Source organism: Phoca vitulina, unplaced genomic scaffold (assembly GCF_004348235.1).
Source record: "Phoca vitulina isolate PV1807 unplaced genomic scaffold, GSC_HSeal_1.0 scaffold32, whole genome shotgun sequence".
Lineage (NCBI taxonomy): Eukaryota > Metazoa > Chordata > Mammalia > Carnivora > Phocidae > Phoca > Phoca vitulina.
Window position 1 is genome coordinate 18,708,652 of NW_022589735.1, and position 23,219 is coordinate 18,731,870.

The 23,219-nt window shown below is 36.9% G+C and overlaps 1 protein-coding gene across 1 annotated transcript in view; it reads right to left on the reverse strand.

Annotated features, from left to right (window-relative positions):
* HSD17B4 (hydroxysteroid 17-beta dehydrogenase 4) overlaps positions 1-23,219 on the reverse strand; it is a 90,021-nt gene that overhangs the window by 54,996 nt on the left and 11,806 nt on the right. Inside the window, exons 3-8 of the mRNA XM_032425135.1 lie at positions 20,007-20,117; positions 18,009-18,068; positions 16,620-16,641; positions 16,460-16,506; positions 15,339-15,423; positions 14,056-14,243 (exon numbers count right to left, since the gene is read on the reverse strand). Of these exons, the coding sequence (XP_032281026.1) occupies positions 14,056-14,243; positions 15,339-15,423; positions 16,460-16,506; positions 16,620-16,641; positions 18,009-18,068; positions 20,007-20,117 (513 nt within the window). The remainder of the gene's footprint in view (positions 1-14,055; positions 14,244-15,338; positions 15,424-16,459; positions 16,507-16,619; positions 16,642-18,008; positions 18,069-20,006; positions 20,118-23,219) is intronic.

The window sequence follows — 23,219 nt, forward strand, 5'->3', positions numbered from 1 at the left end:
TTTTGGTTCCCCATTGCATATAAAAGTTATGTTTATGCTATCCTATAATCAGTTAACGTGTGCAGTAGCCTTATGACTAAAATAAAATTGTACACATCTCAATTTTAAAATACTTTATTGCTTAAAAATGCCAACCATCACCCGAGCTTTCAGTAAGTTGCAGTGTTTTAGCTAGAGGATGGTCCTGCCTCCATGTAGATGGCGGCAGACCCATCAGGGTGGTGGCTGCTGAAGGCTGTGGCAATTTCTTAAAATAAGACAATGCAGTCTGCCTCATCGATTAACTCGGCCTTTTACAAACAATTTCTCTGTCGCATGCGATGCTGTTTGATAGCATTTTACCCACACGAGGACTTCTTTCAAAATTGGACTCAATCTCTCAGGCCCTGCCGCTGCTCTATCAACTAAGGGTATGTCATGTTCTAAATCCTGTGTTGTCATTCAACGGTCTTCACGCCATCTCCACCAGGAGTAGAGTCCATCTCAAGAAGCCACTTTCTCTGCTCATCCATAAGAAGCAACGCCTCATCCATTCCAGTCTTATCACGTGATGGCAGCAATTCAGTCCCATCTTCAGGCTCCACTTCCAATTCTAGTTCTCTTGCTGTTTCCACCACATCTGCAGTGACTTCCTCCACAGAGGTCTAGAACCCCTCAAAGTCATCCATGATAGCTGGCACCAACTTCCTCCAAACTCCTGTGAATGTTGATATTTTAACTTCCTCCCACAAATCACAAATGTTCTTAATGGCATCTAGATGATGAATCCTTTCCAGAAGGTTCTGAATTTATTTTTCCCAGGTCCAAATCACCATCTATGGCAGCTAGAGCTTATGAAATGTATTTCTTAAATAATAAGACTTAAAAGCTGAAATGACTCCTTGATCCACGGGCTGCAGAATGGATGATGTTAGCAGGCCTGAAAACAACACTGATCTCCCATACCTCCACCAGGGCTCTTGGGTGAGCAGGTACATTGTTAATGAGGAGTCATATTTCGAAAGGGATCTTTTCTTTTGAGTACTGGGTCTCAACAGTGAGCTTCAAAGATTCAATATTAAAGCTCTTGAATATTAAAATATTCAAAAAACCATGCTGTCAACAGATGTTCTGTCATCAAGGCTTTGCTGTCCCATTTACAGAATCCAGGCGGGGTAGATTTGGCATAATTCTTCAGGGCCCTGGGCTCTTCAGAACGGTAAATGAACACTGGCTTCAATGTAAAGTCACCAGCTGCATGAGCCCCCAACAGAGAGTCTTTGAAGCCAGACCGACTTCTCTCTAGCTATGAAGATCCTAGAGGGCATCTTCTACCAATAGAAGGCTGTCGTGTCTGCATTAAAAATATTTTGCTTACTGCAGCCACCTTCACGAATTGTTTTACTAGATCTTCCGGATAATCTGCTGCAGCTTCTGTAACCGCACTTAGTGTTTCACCTTGCACTCTGACGATACGGAGACGGCTTCTTCCCTTAGACCTCATCGGCACTATGAAGTGGTGGTGTTTTCTTCGGAGAGGACTGGTCTTTGCCGTTGCTGGTAAACAGGAGACACAGCCAACCTGGGACGACTTCAGTCTTCCTTGAGCGCTGAGGTTCAGTGCAGAACACTAAAGGCTCAGGACACCGTCTCGATGCTGGCCTGCCTCTAAGTATCTATATATTAGCGCTGTTATTACTGGTATCTGTATTCAGAGCAATCTTGTCTTCACTGCAGTGCAGAGCTAAGGACTATTTTCCTTATTTCTTTCCGGTCGAGGGATACTTTCTCTATCTCAGCAATGCTTCAAAAATCTAATTTCTGGCAGCAGAAGGGTTTTTCAGAGTATGTGGCTTACTGGAATGCTGGAAATCCTGTCATCTGGTGTTGTGGAAGAAAACACTCGATTGAGTAATGAATCTTAAGGTTTAATTCTGTTTTCTATGAGCTTCAGACTTTTCTTCTGCAGCTCCCTCACCACACTCAGCCTTCACAGACTTGAACAGAATTGGCGCCTTGCTCTGGATTAGGCTTTGGCTTAAGGGAATGCTGGGGCTGGTTTGATCTTCCGCACAGACCACTAAAACTTTCTCCGTATCAGCAATAAGGCGGTTTTGCAGGGCACCTGAGTGGCTCGGTCAGTTAAGCGTCCGACTCTTGACTTCAGCTCAGGTCATTATGGTCTTGGGGTTGTGAGATTCAGCCCCGCTTTGGGCTGCTTGCTGAGGGATGAGCCTGTTTGAGATTCTCTCTCTATGCCCCTCCCCCATCCTGCTCACACCCCGTCTCTCTCTCAAAAAATAAATAAATAAATAAAAATAAAAATAAAGCTGTTTTGCTTTCTTATCATTTGTGTGTTGACTGGAGCAGCACTTCTAATTTTCTTCAAGAACTTTTCCTTTGCCAGGCGCCTGGGTGGCTCAGTCGTTAAGCGTCTGCTTTCGGCTCAGGTCATGATCCCGAGGTCCCGGGATCGAGTCCCACATCGGGCTCCCTGCTCGGCGGGAAGCCTGCTTCTCCCTTTCCCACTCCCCCTGCTTGTGTTCCTGCTCTCGCTATCTCTCTCTCTGTCAAATAAATAAAATCTTTAAAAAAAGAACTTTTCCTCTGCCTTCACAACTTGGCTAACTGTTGGCACAAGAGGCCTAGCTTTTGGCCTACCTTGGCATTTGACATGCCTTCCTCACTAAACTTAATCATGTCTAGCTTTTGATTTTAAGTGAGAGACATGTGATCTTCCTTTCACTTGAGCAGGTATTGGCCATTGTAGGGTTATTAAGTTTAACTTCAGGAAACAGGGAGGCCTGAGGAGAGGGAGAGAGATGGAAGAACGACTGGCTGGTGGAGCAGTCAGAACACACGCAATATTTATTGAGTTCTCCATCTTCTATGGGTGTCTTCTATGTGACACCCTAAAACATTTACAATTGTAACATCAAAGATCACTGATCACAGACCACCCTAATAAATATAGCAATAATACTACAAGATGACCAAAATGTGACACACAGACATGAAGTGAACAAATGCTGTTGGAAAAATAGTGCTAACAGACTTGCTTGATGAAGGGTTACCACAAACCTTCAATTTGCAAAAACTGCAATTTCTGTGAAGCACAACAAAGTAAAGCTCAATAAAATGAGGTATGCCTACTCTACAACGGAGTAAGAAGACCTGGATTTTACCACTAGCCCTGCCATGTACATAAACGTAGGACTTGGGGCACATCACTCAACCCTCCTGAACCAATATCTTCACCAGAAAGATGCTAATTAAAATGCTTTCCCTGCCTATTCCACCAACCTGTTCCAAGGCTCAAGTGAGATATGATTTGTTAATATACTTTATAATCTTTAAAGAATCAAATAAATGCACATCTTAATTGTGAAATGACAAAATGGAATTTTAGGTTAATATGCTAAAGCAACAAAGATGACATTTACAGTCCCTGTAAATTAAAGAGCAGCTCCAAAAACTTTTTACTTTATAGCCTCTAAAATAGCTCTCAAGTATGAAAAAAACCCAATGGCACACTTTTCTCCATTCCCTATTAAGCAAAGGTAGACTCCAACCACCTCAAATTACATGAAAAAGCAAATTCTTAACCTATATACCATTCATCTCATTACATACCATTCCTCTCATTTCTCTTATGTATCAACTGACAAATCTGTGTAGATTCGCATGGGTGAGGTGACTAACTTTATACTGAATGCAACAACAACAAAAAATGCATCTATGAAAACCAACTGAGCACATATTACCTTACGTGAGAAAAAAGAAAAGAACAAAAGCCACATAGCAAAAACACTTCTGCCTTGCATCTTATTTCACATATTATCACTAACAATGTTTAGTAAATATGTTGCTTTCCAGTTCTCCAAACATATCCCAAATTTTCTAGTTAACTCACATCTTATTAAACTCAATTTTATAAGGCTTAAGGGGGTAAGTGAAATTCCTGAGAACTACCATAGCTAATACATACAAAGTTATGTGAAAACAGAATTAAACCTTAAGATTCATTACTCAATCGAGTGTTTTCTTCCACAATACCAGATGACAGGATTTCCAGCATTCCAGTAAGCCACATACTCTGAAGAACCCTTCTGCTGCCAGAAATTAGATTTTTGAAGCATTGCTGAGATAGAGAAAGTATCCCTCGACCGGAAAGAAATAAGGAAAATAGTCCTTAGCTCTGCACTGCAGTGAAGGCAAGATTACTCTGAATACAGATACCAATAACAGCGCTAATATATAGATACTTAGAGGCAGGCCAGCATCGAGACGGTGTCCTGAGCCTTTAGTGTTCTGCACTGAACCTCAACGCTCAAGGAAGACCGAAGTCGTCCAAGATTGGCTGTGTCTCCTGTTTACCGGCAACAGCAAAGACCAGTCCTCTCCAAAGAAAACACCACCACTTCATGATGCAGAATAAACACAGATTAAGATGAGACAAAGAGCTCATGATTAAAAATCACCAAGAATACATGAAGGAAAACCACCATGAGTGAAAATCAAAAGAAACAAACAGATTTAAACTACAGTGAGATGGAGATGTTGGAATTTAAAATATATCATATACGAAAGCTAATTACTGATTTAAAAAATAAAGAATACAGTCACAACGGTAAGCAACCACGAAGAAACTATCAAGAAGAAATAGAGTAGATCTGGAAGTGGGGTATAGGAAGGATTACTAAAAGGAAAAAAAATTTTAAATATGTTAAATAGTAAATTAGACACAGATGAAGAGTGAATTAATTAAATGAAAGATATATTTGATGAAATATTCAGAATTCAATGTAAGAGACGAGAATATCAAAATATTAAAGAGAAATTATGAGAAATTAAAGAAAAAGAAAAAGAACAGAATTAGGTCTAACATACATCTAATTGACATACGGAAAGAAAGAAGAGAGCAGAGGAATAACGCATCAAAAGATGAAGGCTAACATTTTTCTGGAACTTATAAAACTAACCATAAATATAAGCCATGAATCCACAGATCCAGAAATCATAACATAATATACCGAATATGCTAGACACATAAAAAGAAATACATTATGCACAAACAATGAATCATGGAACACTATATCTAAAACTAATGACGTAATGTATGGGGATTAACATAACAATAAAAAATTAAAAAAAAAAAAAAAAAGAAATACACGCCCAGATACATCAATGAAAGAATACAACACAAAAGAGGAAGACATGATCTTAAAAGCAACAGTGAGAAGAGTAAATCATCTATTAAAAAAATGATAATTCAACAACTATTGGAATCAGGAGAAAGTGGATCAGATTCATCAAAAAGGTTGAGCAAAAATAACTATCAAACTAGAATTGTGATCCCAGAAAAATTTTCTTTCAAGAATGAAAATGAAATAAATACATTTAAGATAAACAAAACTGAGAAAATATACAAAAAACTGGGGCTAAAGGAACTTCTAAAGGACACATTCTAAGGAGATGGAAAATGACCCAAAAGAGATGGTAAAAGATATAAAAAACGGTAAATGTATATAAATCTAAACAAATGTTTTCCATATAAAATAATAACTATGATGGGGCAACTGGGTGGCTCAGTCAGTTAAGCGTCTGCCTTTGGCTCAGGTCATGATCCCGGGGTCCTGGGATCAAGATTCATATCAGGCTCCCTGCTCAGCAGGGAGTCTGCTCTCTCTCTTCCTCTGTCCCTCCCCCTAACTTGTGCACACGACTCTCTCTAATAAATAAATAAATAAAATCTTTAAAAAATAATAATAACTATGATAATATCTAATTTGTAAAGAGTTTTAAAAAAGAAAACTATAATAATGGAAAGCAATAACACAGAAGTCATAAGGTGGATGACTGACTAGGTTTAAAGTGTTCTTGAATCCTTATACTGTTCAGAACAGGAGTTAAAACATCATTTAAAGTAACCATAAAAAGGAAATAAATATACATCCAGTAATCTGTTGGACATCAGCCTTAGCAATATTTTTATGGATATGTCTCCTCAGGCAAGGGAAACAAATGCAAAAATAAACTATCAGAACTACACCAAAATAAAATGTTTTTGTGCAACAAAGGAAACCATGAACAAAACAAAAAGGCAATCTACTGAATGAGAGAAGGTATGTACAAATGACATATCCAGTAAGGGGTTAATATCCAAAATATATAAAGAACTTATACAACTCAACACACACACAAAAAAAACAAATAATCAGATTAAAAATGGGCAGAGGACCTGAAAAGACATTTTTCCAAGGAAGACGTACAGATGGCCAATAGACACATGAAAAGATGCTCAAAATCTTTTCACTCATCGCCAGGGAAATGCAAACCAAACCACAATGAGATATCACTTCACACCTGTCAGAACGGCTAAAATCAAAAACACGAGAACTGCCAAGTGATGGTGAGGATGTGGAGAAAAAAGAACGCTCGTGCACTGCTGGTGGGAATGCAAACTGGTGCAGCCACTGTGGAAGACAGTATGGAGGGTCCTCAAAAAATTAATAAGAGAACTATCATATGATCCAGTTATTCCACTACTGGGTATTTACCCAAAGAAAACAAAAACACTAATTCAAATAGATGCACCCCTATGTTTATTGAAGTGTTATTTACAAAAGCCCAGATATGGAAGCCATCTAAGTGTCCATCAAGAAATGAATGGTTAAAGAATATGTGGTATATATCTACAATGGAATATTACTCAGCCACAAACAAGAATGAGATCCTGCCATTTGCGACAACATGGAAAGACCTAGAATGTATTATGCTAAGTGAAATAAGTCAGAGAAAGACAAATACCACATGATTTACTCATATGTAGAATCTAAAAATGCAACCAACCAACCAAAAAACAAAAAACAGAAACAGACTCATTAATAACAGAGAACAAACTGGTCATTGCCAGAGGGGAGGAGTGTGGGGAGATGGGCAAAATAGGTGAAGAAGATAAAGAGGTACAAACCTCCAGTTATAAAATAAATAAGCCCCAGAGAAGAAAATTGGACCACAGTGGGTATAGTCAATAATATTGTAATAACATTGTACAGTGACAGATGGTAACTACACTTTTATCATGATGAGCACTGCGTAATGTATAGAACTGCTGAATCACTATGTTGTATGCTTGAAACTATTAGAACACTATATGTCAACCATACTTTAGTAATAAAGTATAAAAAAATATAAAAAATAAAGTGTATTGTTTAGAGACAGTATATATATTTTCATAGAAAAGAGCAAATAAATGAAATTTTAAAACAATCTCTAGTAATAAAAAAAATACAAGAAATAACAGATGCACAGAAAAAATATTAACAGACAACACAACACAAAATGGTAGAAAAAATTCAAATTTATCAGTGGTACAATAAATGTAAATAAACTACATTCATCAGTTAAAAAAGACACTGCCAGATTTGATTTTTTATATTGCCCAGATAGGCAGTTCACAAAAGAAATGTCTACAACAGAAAAATATAGAAAGACTGAAAGTAAAAATTAAAAAAAGAAATACCAGGAAAATACCTACCCACAAAAAAAAACACCTATTTTAACATTAGACAAAAAAGACTTAAAAAAAAAAATTAGGGATAGTAGAGGGCATAAGACAGTAATAAACAAGTCAGTTAACAAGAAAGATTTAATAATTCTAAACACACAAGCAATCAATAAAATAGCCTGAAAAATTACAAGTCAAAAATTGACAGACATACAGGAGGAAACTAGTATTCATTTATATATTATTTTCAAAGCACAAAAACCAATACATCTTTCTCAATAATTGAAAAGTTGAGCTTAAAAAAGTCCAATAAATATAAAGAATATTTCAAAAATACAATTACCAGGCTTGCTATGCTATAAAGAGCTCTGCTACTATCAACTAGAAGATACTCTTTCTTCTCAAGAACACAAGGAACATCCATAAGAATTGATCATATATTAGCCTATTAAGGATATCCCAAGAAATTTCAAATAACCACTATTACAAAGACCACATTTTCAGGCTACAAAGCTATTAAGTTTGAAACCAATAACAAAAATATTAAATCCCAATTTATTTAAAAATTAGAAGTATGTTGCCACGTATGTGGGAAAATATATTTGCAAAATATATGTCTACAAAATAGCAGAATAAGAATTCCTACATATTAGTAAGAAAAAGACAATAATTCAATAGCAAAATGGCCCAAAAAACTTGTCTTCATAGAAGAACATGTCTGGCCAGTGAGCAGGCATATTAATAAAAGCATGAGGCCATTAGTAATCAGGGAAATAGAAATTAGTAACACAAAGAGATACCATTTTATACTCACTAGATTGGCATATAGTGACAATGCCAAGATCTGGACAAGACTAGGGTGTAGGAAAAGGGTCAACTCAACAGGCCTGAGTTGCTCACACTCTGCAGACTCCCAAGAAAGGTCGGTCTTCAAGACTGGCCCTTGGCCAGTTCCTAGGAGATGAGCTCTGAGCTTTCTGACTAATAAGAATATGCCTGAATCTTTGGGCCATGCTGAACTAGTTTGATCAGTTTGTGCCACCAATGTGATTTATAAGGAAGCCTATCTTTGCTCCAAGGGGCTGGAGTCTGAGTGGCCGAGGTCAGTCACACAGGGGGTGCATGCTTACATGACTGACCTCCAGTAAAAAGACTGAACACCAACACTCAGGTGAACTTCCTGGTTGGCAACATTTACACATTTCTTCAAACATCACTGCTGGGAGAATAAGGTGCATCCAGGACATCTAGAAGCTTGGGGCTGGTTTCTCCTGAAATTCACCCCATGTGTCTTTCCCCTTTGCAGATTTTAATCTGTATCCTTTCACTGTAAAAAACCATAACTATGAGTTAACAGCTTTGTCTGAGTTCTGTAACTTCCCTAGAGAATCAAGCCTAGAGACCCTAACCCAAGCAAAGATCAGTGAGAACTCTATAATCACTGGTGGATGTTAAATTGGTTGAACCCATGTGAAAATAATTTAGCATTAGCTTAAGTTCAGCATTTGCATATTGTGCAACTCAGCAATTTTACTTTTGGCTACACACCCCAGAAAAATTCTTGCTGTGTGATCTTACATGTGATCTAGGACACATGTAAAAGAATGGCAACACTGTTCAAAAAAGCAAATAAATTAAAAACAATTAAGATGTCCATTAATAAGAATTAGATAAATTCACACCATGGACTACTATATAGCAGTACAAATGAATGACCTACAGCTATACATATCATAAATTAAAGATTTAACACTGCATGGAAAAAAGAGGAATCCACCAAAGAAAAATATGGTATATAATAATATCATGAGTATCAAAAACAAGCAAACCAAATGATAATTTATGTTTTTTCTTTAAAGTAGAATACTACACATATATGCAAAACAGTGTTACTGTTTAACACTTCACAGTGTTACTGGGAAGAAGAAAAGCATAAAAATATAATGAATCGTCATGAACTTGCCACTCAACCCTGGAATTGGAGCCTTACCAATAACATGGCAATCTAACTTTGTACCCTTTAATCTACCCCTCTGCTTCATGCCAAGAGATAAACACTATTTAGAATTTTGTGTTTATCATTCTTTTGCTAGATTTCTACCTTAGTCATTTTTTTTTTTGGCCACAGACTGTACACTCTTTGGGAAGCAGTAAGTTTTCAAGGAAATACTAAAACTTTAGGTTTTAAATTTGTTTTTTGTTGAGAATGTAGCTTTTACTTATTTGAACAGGTCTCTACCTCTAGAGATGTTAGGTAAATGTTTAATGTAGTATCCTTTATATAACGGTATAAGCACAGGCTCTCATACACTTACATTTTACATTTTGAAAGAAAGAACAAAATTGGAGGACTCACAAAAACAAGACTTCAAGACTTACTACAGTAATCAAAACCATTGGTAGAAGGACAGGCATAGAGATCAGTGGAACAGAACACATTATTCAGAAACAGACCCACACCTATATGGTCAAGTGATTTTCTACAAATGGCAAAGGTAGCCCACACCAAGAATGAGTACTAGTCTATAGGACAAATGAACTAGTTTCTTCAACAAATAAGTGCCTTTTTTAAAAGAACAAACGATTGTATTAAATAAAACAAGAACCTGTAACAAAATGCCTGAGAACTTTATCTGGATCCCTGTGGAATAAGCCGACTCAAAAAAGATATCTTTTAGTAAACTGTAATATTAATTTGGTATTAGGTGATGTTAAAGAGTTATTTTGTTTGATGTGATGATGGCATTGTGGTTATAATGTCCCTATCTGTCAGAGATACATTTCCAAGAATTTATTAGGTGGAATATAAAGTCTAACATTTACTGTGAAATATGACAGAATAAAAAGGAAGAGAATGACCAAAAAAAAAATCATTTTGAAATACACCCGAGCATTCTGCTTTCCTTAACAAAGGGCTATCCTCACGAGAGACTACCAGAGCCTTATCTGACCTAGGGGAAGGGCAATTAGACAAGTGGAGCCTCTCTAGCCCTCTTGTCTCAATTAAGGGGAGAGGGAAGAATTGGCTAAGAAACTCTTCTGAAAGTCACAACCCAGGACTCTGACTCACTAAACAAAATGGAGATTTCATCATAAGATTATAGAACATTTCCCCTTACAGCCACATCAGCAGGACTCCAGTATAGGAACAATGGATTATAACTAGAAGGCTCCAAGATACACACTCTAGTTAACAAGGAATTTCTACGGAGACCCAAAGACAACAGGAGACACAAAAACAAGAACATAGAGGGAAAAAAGCCTCCGACACAGAAAGCTACAGCAAACAATAAACACAGCCTAACTCCTCACAAGATAAACTTAAATCCTCACACTAAAGGCCTATTTACCTCACTTTCTATTACCCTGATACATCATGTTCAGCTTTCAACAAAAATTTCAAGGCATGCTAAAAGGCAAGAAAAGCACAGGCTGGAGAGACAAAGCAAGCATCAGAACCAGACTCAAATATAAGATATCGGAATTAGCAAAATGGGAATTTAAAATAACTATAAATCATATGCTAAGGGCTGTAATGGAAAAAGTAGATAACATGCAACAACAGATGGCCATGGTAAGCAGAGAGATAAAAACTAAGAAAAAATCAAAAGGAAATGCTATAAAACAAAACAATGTAATGGAAATGAAAAAAGAATCAGTGAGTTTAAATATATGTCAATAGAAACTTCCCAAACTGGGGCGCCTGGGTGGCTCAGTCGTTAAGCATCTGCCTTCGGCTCAGGTCATGATCCCAGGGTCCTGGGATCAAGTCCCACATCGGGCTCCCTGCTCAGCGGGAAGCCTGCTTCTCCTTCTCCCACTCCCCCTGCTTGTGTTCCCTCTCTCGCTGTCTCTCTCTGTTGAAAAATAAATAAAATCTTTAAAAAAATAAAAAAATAAAAAAAATAAAAAATAAAAAAAAGAAACTTCCCAAACTAAAATACAAAAATAAAAAAGAATGTATTTATTTATTGATTCATTCATTCATTCATTCTAGAGAGAGTGCTTGAACAGTGGAGGAGGAGCAGAGGGAGAGGGAAAGAGAAAATCTTACACAGGCTCCATGCCCAGCTCGGAGCCAAATGTGGGGCTCGATCTCACAACCCTGACATCATTACCTGAGCCAAAATCAAGAGTCAGAACGCTTAACCAAATGAGCCACCCAGGCACCCCAATAAAAAAGAATTTTGAGAGAGGAACAGAATATCGAAGAACTGTGGGACAATTACAAAAGATATAATATGCACATAGGGGAATACCAGGAGGAGAAGAAAGAGAGAAACAGGAAAAATACTTGAAGTAGTAATGGCTGAAAGTTCTCCAAAATTAATGAAAGACACCAAACTACAGATCCAAAAGTTCACAGGCAATCAAGCAGTATATTGCCAAAAATCTCCACCTAAGTATTTTATATTCAAACTGCAAAAAAACAAGGAGAAAAATCTTGGAAGAGGAAAAAATGCCTTGCTTATAGGTACAAGGAAAGAATTATGTCAGACTTCTCTTCAGAAACCATGTAAGAAGCAAGAGGAGGGTAGAGTGAAATATTTCAGTGTTGAAAGAAACAAACTACTAATCCAGAAACCTGTATCAGTGAAATTATCCTTCAAAACTGAAAGAGATTAAAGGAATAAAAAGTAAGCTACAGGCTGAGAAAAAACATTTACAAAACATGTATCTGTAAACGAACATATCTCCAAGATATTCAAAGAATGCTAAAAACTCAACAGTAACAAGCCACCCAACTTCAAAATAAGCAAAAGATGTGAACAGACACATTACCAAAGAAGATAGATAAACTGCAAATAGGCGTAGGAAAAATGCACAACATCATGTTATTAGGGAACTGCAAATTACAACATGAGGCACTACAGACCTATAAGAAGGACTAGAAAGCAGAAGATGGACAATAAATGCCTGAAAAGATGTGGAGCAACGAGAACTCTCCTTCATTGCTAGTGGGAATGCAACATGACAAAGCCGTTTTGGAAGACAGTTTGGAAATTTCTTACAAAGCTAAATAATCTTAACATACAATCTGGCAACCATGCCCCTTGGTATTTACTCCAAGTTGAAAATTTATGTTCACACAAAAACCAGGACATGAATATTTATAGCCACTTTATTCATAATTGCCAAAAGCTGGAAGCAACTAAGATGTGTCTCATTCAGTGAATGAATAAATAAATTGTGGTCCCTCCATACCAGGGAATATTATTCAACAATAAAAAGAAACGAACTTCAGGGGCGCCTGGGTGGCTCAGTTGGTTAAGTGACTGCCTTCGGCTCAGGTCATGATCCTGGAGTCCCGGGATCGAGTCCTGCATTGGGCTCCCTGCTCAGCAGGGAGTCTGCTTCTCCCTCTGACCCTCTCCCCTCTCATGTGCTCTCTCTCTCTCTCTCTCTCATTCTCACTCTCTCAAATGAATAAATAAATTAAAAAAATCTTTTTAAAAAAAAAAGAAAGAAAGAAATGAACTTCAGTCCTGCCCGACATTTGGGAAGAGGGGAGGAGGAAGAGGTGAATCATGGGGGATTTTCAGGGCAGTGAAACTATTCTATATAATAGAATTCTGTATATAACAGTGGATACAGAACATCATGTGTTTGTGAAAACCCATGCAACTGTACAATACAAAGAGTGAGCCTAATGGAATCTCCAAACTTTGGTTAACAATAATGGATCAATACTCGTTCATCAGTTATAACAAATGCAGGGCACTAATGCAAGATGTTAATAACAGGGAAAACTGCCTTTACCATCTTGCCCAATTTTTCTATAAACTTAAAACTGTTCTAAAAAATAGTCTTAATTTTAAAAAATAATTATTACTATAAAATGGTCAAAATGCGGGCGCCTGGGTGGCTCAGTTGGTTAAGCGACTGCCTTCGGCTCAGGTCATGATCCTGGAGTCCCTGGATCAAGTCCCACATCGTGCTCCCTGCTTGGCGGAGAGTCTGCTTCTCCCTCTGACCCTAACCCCTCTCATATGCTCTCTCTCATTCTCTCTCTCTCAAATAAATAAATAAAATCTTAAAAAAAAAAAAAAAGGTCAAAATGCTATTATTTCATTCTATAAAAACAAACAAACATATATATGTATTTATGTGTACCTACACAGAGAAAAAGAATGAAAGTTTATCTCTGGGTGGTAGAACTATGGGTCATTTTAAATTTTTTTCCTTTGTGCTTTTCTAAATTTTCCATAATGAACACAAATTATACATACTGCTTTTTGAAAAGGTAAGATAAATAACTTTTTATTTATTTATTTATTTATTTTTAAAGATTTGTATTTATTTATTTGACAGAGAGAGAGAGATAGCAAGAGAGGGAACACAAGCAGGGGGAGTGGGAGAGGGAGAAGCAGGCTTCCCGAGGAGCAGGGAACCCGATGCGGGGCTCGATCCCAGGACCCTGGGATCATGACCTGGCTTAACGACTGAGCCACCCAGGCGCCCCGATAAATAACTTTTTAAACTATTCAGAAAATTAAATACTTCTGCAAAGCTCAGTCTGCACAGATTTGTGGCTAAGAGCCACCGAAAAAATCTAAGCTACTTACCTTCAGGCATAATGCTTTGGGTCATCCGTGATCCAGCAGCAGGGGCAATGGTGTTACAGTGAATGTTGCTTTTCTGGCCTTCAATTGCAAGGGTATTTGAAAGGCCCAGAAGACCCAGCTTTGCGGCACTATAATTGGCCTGGCCAAAGTTGCCATAAATTCCTGAAGCTGATGCAGTCAGAACAATCCTAAAAGGAGAATCAATGTCTCAAAATCTCTTTTCCATGTTTTGATAACACTGCAACTCTAAGCCTTTTATTTTCTTTTTCTGTCCTATTACACCCGTCAAAAGCAATTCTGTATACTGTCATTAGGTTCCTACAGTCATGATTCATATACGCAAAGTAATATTTATAATAAAAGTAATCTCTCAAAATTCAACTACAAGATTTAGCTGTTTTGAAAAGAATCCCTGATCAAGACCAAATGAATTCAAGTACAAGAATATATATTCATTATCTACTGAAAAGAGCAATAAATATTTATAAACATAAAATAAAGGGCAACGTACAAGTTATGGTAAGAAACATTAGAAAAATTAGTTCTAATTATTTAGTTCTCATTACTTTGCCCCTCTCTTTCTGGATAATATTAAATGCCTCATATTAAAACAATGCCATCTCTAAAACGTGACCCCCATCTCACCCTATTTAGTAGACCAAGTAAACTAATTTCTAACATTTATTTTCAGAAACTTTGATAGTTAGGAGAAGCTAGAACTCTCCAAGAGGAACAGGTATCACAAACAATTTCCTGCTGGTAGATGTGTGTGAACCTCAGGTTAACAAGAAGGAGCCGGACAGAGTCCACGGAGCCACCTCCTGGCTCTGCCACGCTCCCGGTCACTCACACAGACACAGCCACATTCCTACAGCTCCCAGTACCTAAAGACCAACTCAGGTCGGACCAGCACTAGCGAGCTGGACACAGCGCTCATCTGTCCTCAGTTGGCCCTTGGACACAGTATCACTAAACTTCGGTTAGAGAATGAAGTACAGCTGAATCCTCACCGTTTGTATACTGCTAGAATATCAGAGAACACCAGGAAATCCGTTCAAACTGAAAAGTAGGAGGTGAAAAGAAATATAAAGTTGGCCAGCTCAGCGAATCCTCGACTAAGTGACACCAATTTAATGAGAGGGTATATGCCAAGAGTACATTAAAAGCCTGCGCTTCTCTGACTAGATCTTCCTCACTATCAAAGCACTTATCTCTCCCTGTACACAAGGACCCACGCACAGCATCCCTGACCCCCCACCCCCGACAGTCACACACAACTCTACCTTCCAAATTTCTGTTTCTTCATATGATCCCAAGCTGCCCGAGTAACTTGGAACGAGCCTCGCAAATGGACTCTGTGGATTATATCTAAAACAATATTTTTATTAGATACTTTGTCAAAAATTAGATAGGCATGTCTCAGAATCAACATAAGCAATGATTTATTTATACAAAGATGTTCATTTTATACTGAGCATTCAAAATCAACTACTGTCATATTGCTCCAAGAGTAACCATTTTTGCTTCTGTCCCAATTATGTAACCAATCAACAGTTCATACCCATTCTCCCCATAATTTATGATAAAATTACTATAATCCCTGTACACATCTAAATACAATGCCATCTTTAATTTATGCCTACTTTATATAAAAATCCACTAATACAAACATTTAAGAATTTTACACATAAAGCTGGTCCTGGGATCAAGTCCAGCATTGGGCTCCCTTCTCAGGAGGAAGTCTGTTTCTCCCTCTCCCTCTGCCCCTCCCCCCTGCTTGTGCTCTCTCTCTCTTTCCCTCTCTCAAATAAATAAATAAAATCTTTTAAAAGAAGAAAAGAAAGTAAAGGTATGAAGAGCAAACAGAAAATAAAAAGTGATTTATTTAAACTCAATCTTTCTAACGTGGCATTCCTAATGGGATTTTTCCCCTACTCATTAGAAGCCTCAAAATTACATCTAGGGGTCCCCCCCCAATTCTCAGATCTCCAACATTTTCAGGGCCCCAGACTCCTTTCCATATCCTGCTCTTGTTCTTGAAATAAGAATCGCACAAGTAGCTAAGCATGTGTCAGACTGTTAGAGTTAATACGGCTGGAAAATGCAAACAACTTCTCAAGAAGATAAAGGGGAAAGCGAATTGAAAGACACACAATCTTTTCAGGTAACTTCTGCCAAATGATTTTAAAAGTTTTCATTTATTAATGTTAAAAGAAAATAGGTTACTTCCAACTGTTGTGGTCATTTTCGGCTGTAAAGCTTATTCATCATGTTTGTCATCGACATCAGCAGAAGCAAAAGTAGGCAGAAGCAGGTTTCTCCTTAAATGTACAAATGTCTCAAATAGTAAAAAGGCTAAATGGATAGCTTTGCCCCACAGAGACCTATGTTACAAACAACTTACCCCAGTCTTCGTCACTTATCCTACCAAAAGAATTGTCCCTCAGAATTCTAAAAACAATGATATTACATAGGTTAGAAGGAGGAGCATCCACTTTTAATACACCCAAAAACTTTGCATGGACATTATCATCCTACTCAAAATGAAAAAAAGAAATACTCACCCGGCATTGTTGACCACAACATCTACAATATAAAAAAAATCCAAGTCACAAACATAAAAACAAGCATATTAATTTGCATGGGCTTACAACTCTATTTCTTTCAAAATTGGGCTTTTTCTCCCCACCATGTTAAAGTAAATAATAATAGTAGCAGAAGAGTGCTATCAGAACAAAAATTTTATACCTATAGCAAAACAAAACACACAAAAAAACCTGATTCACAAGTATCTCATCATGTCAGAGTTTTCCTCTCAAATTTACATACGTAAATGTCTCCACCTCCACCTTATGCCAAAATTCTACCAGCTTACTGATAGAATCAGCCGTTGCCCAACTCTTAGGTTCTCAGCATTCAACGGTAACCACAAGCTATCCCTCACTTAACCTCAGAATTCACTCAGAAAGTTCAAAGTTTAAAAGATTTTTCTTTGCCACTCAAGAGTCAAAATTCCAGAAAGGAAACTATTAGAGGTAGAAACTGGTGGACTATCTTAATACATAATTGTATTCTCATTATTATTATTAAAAAAAAAAAAAAAGGAATCATTTTTTTTTTAAGGCTCAACCATCATCTTAGGGCTGTTCTCACCCTATAACTTCATGCCTTTGTGGCCTCCATCCCTCTGTCAAATTCCATGTGAACAAGTCCCTTATAAGCTCAACCCAACATAATCAGAAAAATAAATCTGCTAGACAAAAAAAAAAAAAAAAGGCGGAGGAGCACATTCAAATTACAAAAATTAATGTCTTCCAGAATGTAAACATGTTGGGCTTATCCGCAGGAATGTTTCCCTATAGTAATTCAATAACCTTTCACTAAAAATAAAAAAATTTTTTTAAATAACCTTTTACTAGGAACGTGTGGAACTAAACCAGGAAGACTATCTAGAGAGGGATAAACTGAACGACACATTTGAAATCCTTCTTTCTGAAAAATAAAGATTTTTATTACATATAATTCATCTTAATCAATTCACAAGGTATTGAATCTTTATGATCCAAATCATAATTGTCTAAAAGATTCCACAGGGTCCTCTACTGCCAAAATATTTGTTTTATAAACATATTTGGGATATAATTAAATTTTCATAAAGAGCTCAGAAAATGCTCGTAAGTTTTTTAAAGTTTTTAAGTCCAAAAAAATATAAAACAAACTCAACACATTTTTGCATAAAAAATGCCACCTCGAGCCTTTTGTGGAATAAGGTAGGGTATGTAAAATAATTAATTTGTAAAAGAAATCTAAAAACTTGGCTATATAAATAAATATAAATAAAACCTTGGCTATAAAGAAAGAAGGAATTTCTTATAAACAAAAGTAAAATAAAAAAATTTGATTAGGAAGGTAGAAGCTGCTCTGTTAGTACCATAAACACAAAGAAACATCACCTATTCTTCCAAAAGCTTCTAGTGCTGTCCTCACAACCTTCTCTCCTGCTTCCACCGAATCTGGAGGAAAGGAAAATTAGTTACAAAACATCAGTAATATCCCTCAGAAATAACTTCTAAATTCTGTGGATCAGAGCACATGACAAATACTATTCACTCAACAGAATTCATTTCCACAAAAACAAATTTATATTTGCAGGCACATAACAAATCAAAATATAGACTATCTAATGTTACAAAGGAAATGTATCCCCTAAAACAATTCTTTAAAGTACCAAAAAAATAAAAAAATAAAAAAATGGAGAGGGGAATAAATAACATTTTGGCAAATACTATCCAAAACAACACTGTCTAAAACAACTTTCTGTGAGGATGGAAATGTCTTATTACTATAGTAACACAGTAGCCACTATCCACATGTGGCTACTGAGCCCTTGAAATGTGGCTAGTATGACAGACAAACTGAGTATTTAACTGTTCAATTTGTATTTAATTTTAAATAGTCCCAGAGGCACTTCCCCTTAAAGATGCAAATCAGAATTTACAAGGGAGGCAAGGAGGTACATGTTTAATTTGAAAAAGCATGTTCAATGCTCTATAACTACATATGTAAACAAACCTACTGTTTGTACATTACTAAGTACAAAAAGCAAAGCTCAATAAAATAGAGTGGCTTTCTTCTTTTCTGCTCGTCAGCCCCGGGGGAAGAGCTCATATCCCCAGAGTTGTGTGTCAAATGATCTGGTATCAACATCCCACTGTCTCTCTCTATATTCTCTGCAATCACTGGGGAGGAGCCAGGAAATATATTCCCTTCCTTGAGATCCATATAGTCCTGAGTTAGATCTGCCAAAAATAGGCACCCATCTAAAGAATGAAGAAGTAGGAGAAGCCTGCACATGAAGGCAAATCTTGGAGCAGAGTGCAGATGAAAGATTGCTGAGCCACGAGAACCTGACAAGGTCATCCACAGTTTCCTTGACATGCACGTACCCAGCCCTTGCAATGGTTATGCAAGCCTCTAATTCTTTGTATGAAAACCCTTCACACTTGGGACACCTGCAGGGGCTTCTGTTTTCCTAACTGCATCTTGATTGATTGATATGGGTTGCATATCAAAACTGGGGGGAGAGGCAAGAGAGAGAGTCTGGAATTTTTCTCATTATAAAATAGATTTTTTAAACTCCAGAAATTAAAAAAAAAAAAAAGTTGAAAACATTTTTGTAGATCCTCAGTGAGAAAAGAAGATACTAAAATATCTGTCTCATTATTCCCTAGAACACTCAAAACAAATCATATCCTATTTCCTTTCCTTTAAAATTTCAAAATCAAATGACTGGCAATCTAATTTTACCTCTGGCTAATAAAAACAATCTAATTTGCAGAAAAGTCAATAAGCACTCACCTTTTAAAGTAAATCTATTCGAGAAGGTTCCTTACAGATACTATTAGAATCGATACATCAAATGCTGTTTTTCCTCATGGCTTTATTTTAATGCCTAACTTTGACTCTTATGTTTTTATAAAGGTAAGAAAGTTACAAAGAACAATGATTACTTGTGCAAAATGGAACTTGGTGCTTGGATACCAGAAAGGAGGCATTTTACTTCCTATGCTATAGTACCATAAGAATTTTTCTAAAACAATTTTAAAAGAAGAATCTAATGTTATTCTGTAGCTAAAACGGGTCTGTCAAGAACAAGAGCATATTCCTATCCACATCATTAATAATTTACTGATTTTATCATGCACTGATTAATAAAAATGTTAAACAATATGCTAAAAGTTAAGACTCATGAAATAACCTACATCCAAAGTTTTTAAAAACCTCATATATTATATAAAATAGACAGCCAAACAGATTTGGCTAACTCAGAGAAAATCTAATCTCATAATCACACTGGAATGCTGAGACATTTGCTCAATGATTATTAATGTGAACAACAGCATTAGTTGAAGGAAAATGCAAGAATAGTATAGCTCTTTCAAATACCATACCATAGTTGGCCACGGCTTTTCCACCTTTACTTCTTATTTCTTCAACAACCTTATCAGCAGCTGCTAAGGAGCCTTTACTCAATCCCTTGATGTCCCCTCCTAAGTCGTTCACTGCAATGCAAAAACAAACAAGAACTCATTTCTCAACCTCAAAATACAAACTGGAAATAAAATCCCATTGTGAGTGTATTTCTTTTGTCACCTCTTCAGTTCCTTCCGACCCTATCCCCGTCTTATGAAACATGCCAGGAGATACATACATACTTTCAAACATGGCCCTTTGTTTCTAGAGAGAGAGATATATGAAGCAGCAAAAATATTTAAACGCAGGTTCAGGTCACGAGATTTTTAACTTTGCAATGCTTTTTCTTTTTTGAAAAGACAAAAGAATATGATTCAACCCACTTCCAGCAAAAAGAAGAAAAATATTCATAAAACAAACTGTATTAGGGTCTACCATAAAAGAAATAAAAATTATTTGTTAACAGAGATCAGAAACTATATACAGAACTCAAACGTGTTCAGCCACTAATTGATACCATGACTCCATCGTTAGATGTTTAACAACTGACCATACTCACCGCATAACATCTTGCTGTGTCCAATTATACAGATACAAAGATTCATCAAGCGTTTACTATTTGCAAGGAAATTACTACAGTGGGGCACTAAGACGTAGGAGAATGGTGCTGGTCCTCAAAGACTTTCTCATCTACTGAACGTTAAAGTATGGGTTGGCTAGAGTAATATACAGATTTCAGCAACAAGTACATAAAGACCAACAGAACTAAATAATGGGGACAAATAACAGAGTTAGTGTATGTCACAATTTAAGGTAAAATTTACAAAATAACATGCCAAAACTAATGAGAAGATGCATAGATCAATTCCAAATAACTTGAAAAAAACAATTTAATAAAAACACTTGGGACAAAGAAATAATTTACATTGCAAAATGAGTATTTTGTAATAATATTATTACATAAATTTAGAGGAACAACAGTAAAAAAATTACTAGTTAATAAATGCATGGTAATATACTAAAATTTAAAGCCTTTTAATATTATCAAATTGATGGTTGCCACATCTGGGGAAAAAAAAAACAAGATTTTTTTTTTTTCTTTTAAAGAATGTTTCTCTCCTCTCTCTCAATCCCCTTTTTTTTTTTCTTTTTTTCATTCGGGTGAAGGCTCGATGGGATTGGGTGGTTAAAGATAAGGGAATGAGGCAGGGCAAAAGCCAATGCCTAGCCACACCGAAAATCAGCTAAGTCAAATGTGTTTTCATATAACTTTTTTAAGGAAAAAGATTTTTCAGAAGGTGGACTGGAATATATTTTTCTACCATGTAGTCTTACTGTCTTACTGCAAATAAAAACTGGTATGAAGACACAAAATAATGGAAAGAGGCTTACATTATCCCTCAAGAGATTAAAAAAAGATTCTCAAGACTAAATTCTCTTAATTGTTCATTTCCATGAAATTACTCAAATGACAGGAAACAACCAGTAAAAAATATCAGCAGTTTAAGACATGCAGCTAACAGTCTTTTAAGAGCCTTTTTAACTAAGTAAGGCAAAGTTCAAAAGCAAATGGGATGTTTAGAAAGAATTGCTCCATTGGGCAATGGAACACTACCCTCAAGTGGAAATTGTTCAAAGTGCAACCAAACAGGTAAGCCCTGAAGCCTGGGTAAATAATTTACTGAGATCAGTGCCATGCAGTTAAACAGCATCAGAACAGATTTATTCAAGACAAGTCTCTATACTAGAATGTACTCCATGAACACTGGCCCCATTCATCATGCCACTGTCACCAAACTTAAATCACAGGGTTACAACCTGAACTAGAAAAGCACTTCTCAGGTTACACAGTGCAAGCCTGGGATAGCAACAATGTGAAAAGATCTTTTTGCAATTACATGCAAAGAAAAATGTATCCATACTAGGTGACACTGTTACCATTAAATGGATGGCTAAAATTCTAAGGAATAATAATAATAAAGTTTTAAAATACCATTCATACCTTATACTGGTATATGCATACTTGACATTTTCAAAGAACCAGGGGGTACACTGCAGCCTTTGATCTCGACAGAGCTTTGGGGAACACTGGCAGAACAGCTGTTCCCAGTTTCTCGGCTGAGGAAAGTCGGGAAGGGTTAGGTGACTTGCCCCAGGCTCCAAAGCTGCATGAAATGGCAAAATCCAGACTAGAACCTGGACCTACCACAATGCCACTCTGTTCCTCTAATGTTGTAAGCAAGTTTCTTTTATCCTAAAAACAATTTTTTCCACTAAACAAAAAGGGAACGACACGGAGTTGCCATACTGTTTTCACTGTTTGGCTGAAAGATACAATCACTCTCGTTCATCAAAAAGCCTCTCCAGCGTGGCCATCGTGCTTCTAAATATGTAAGGGGCCACAAAATGCAGTGATAGTTTAGACAGCAGGGTCTTAAATTAGGCTCCTGTATCTGATTTTCTTTGTCTGAACAACAAGATGGCATCAAAGGCATCCTTACCGAGAGAAAAAAGGGGAAAATTAGAAACTGATCATCCAGAGTTCTGTCCTTGGACCTCTTCTCCTGCTCGTCTATACTCACTACCCGGGTAATGTGATCCAGCCTCCTGGCTTCAAACACCATTTATAAACTGAGAATATTCAGATTTACATAGTTGTAACCTGTCCCCCAACTACAGTCTTGTCTGCCACTGCCTACTGAATACCTCCATCTGAAAGTCTAGCAGGAACATCTCCTCCCTGCCCATCCGGTCCTCCTACGGTCTTTCCCGGTCTCAGTAAATGGCCCCTATCTTCCCCTTCCCTTGCAACCCACATAAGCAAATCAGCAAACCCTGCCATATCTACCTCCAAAATATACCTAGAATTTAACCTCTTTGTACCACCTTCACCCCTATGACCTATTTAAATCACCACCATCTCTTATGTGGATTATTGCAGTATCTTGATAGGACTCTCTGCTTCCTCTTCGTTCTCTCTCTCTTTAATGGAAAAAGCCTAAGAATGTACAAAAAGAGTTAATAGTATAAAAGCCCCAATGACCTCATCATCCTCCACTTGCATTCTTGCTCTCCCGCAGTCAATCTCTACACAGAAATCAGAACCATCCATTTAAAGCTTAAATCAGGTCATGCTGTCCCTCTATTTCCATTCACCAATGGCTTCCCATCTCAATCAAGGTAAAAGCCCG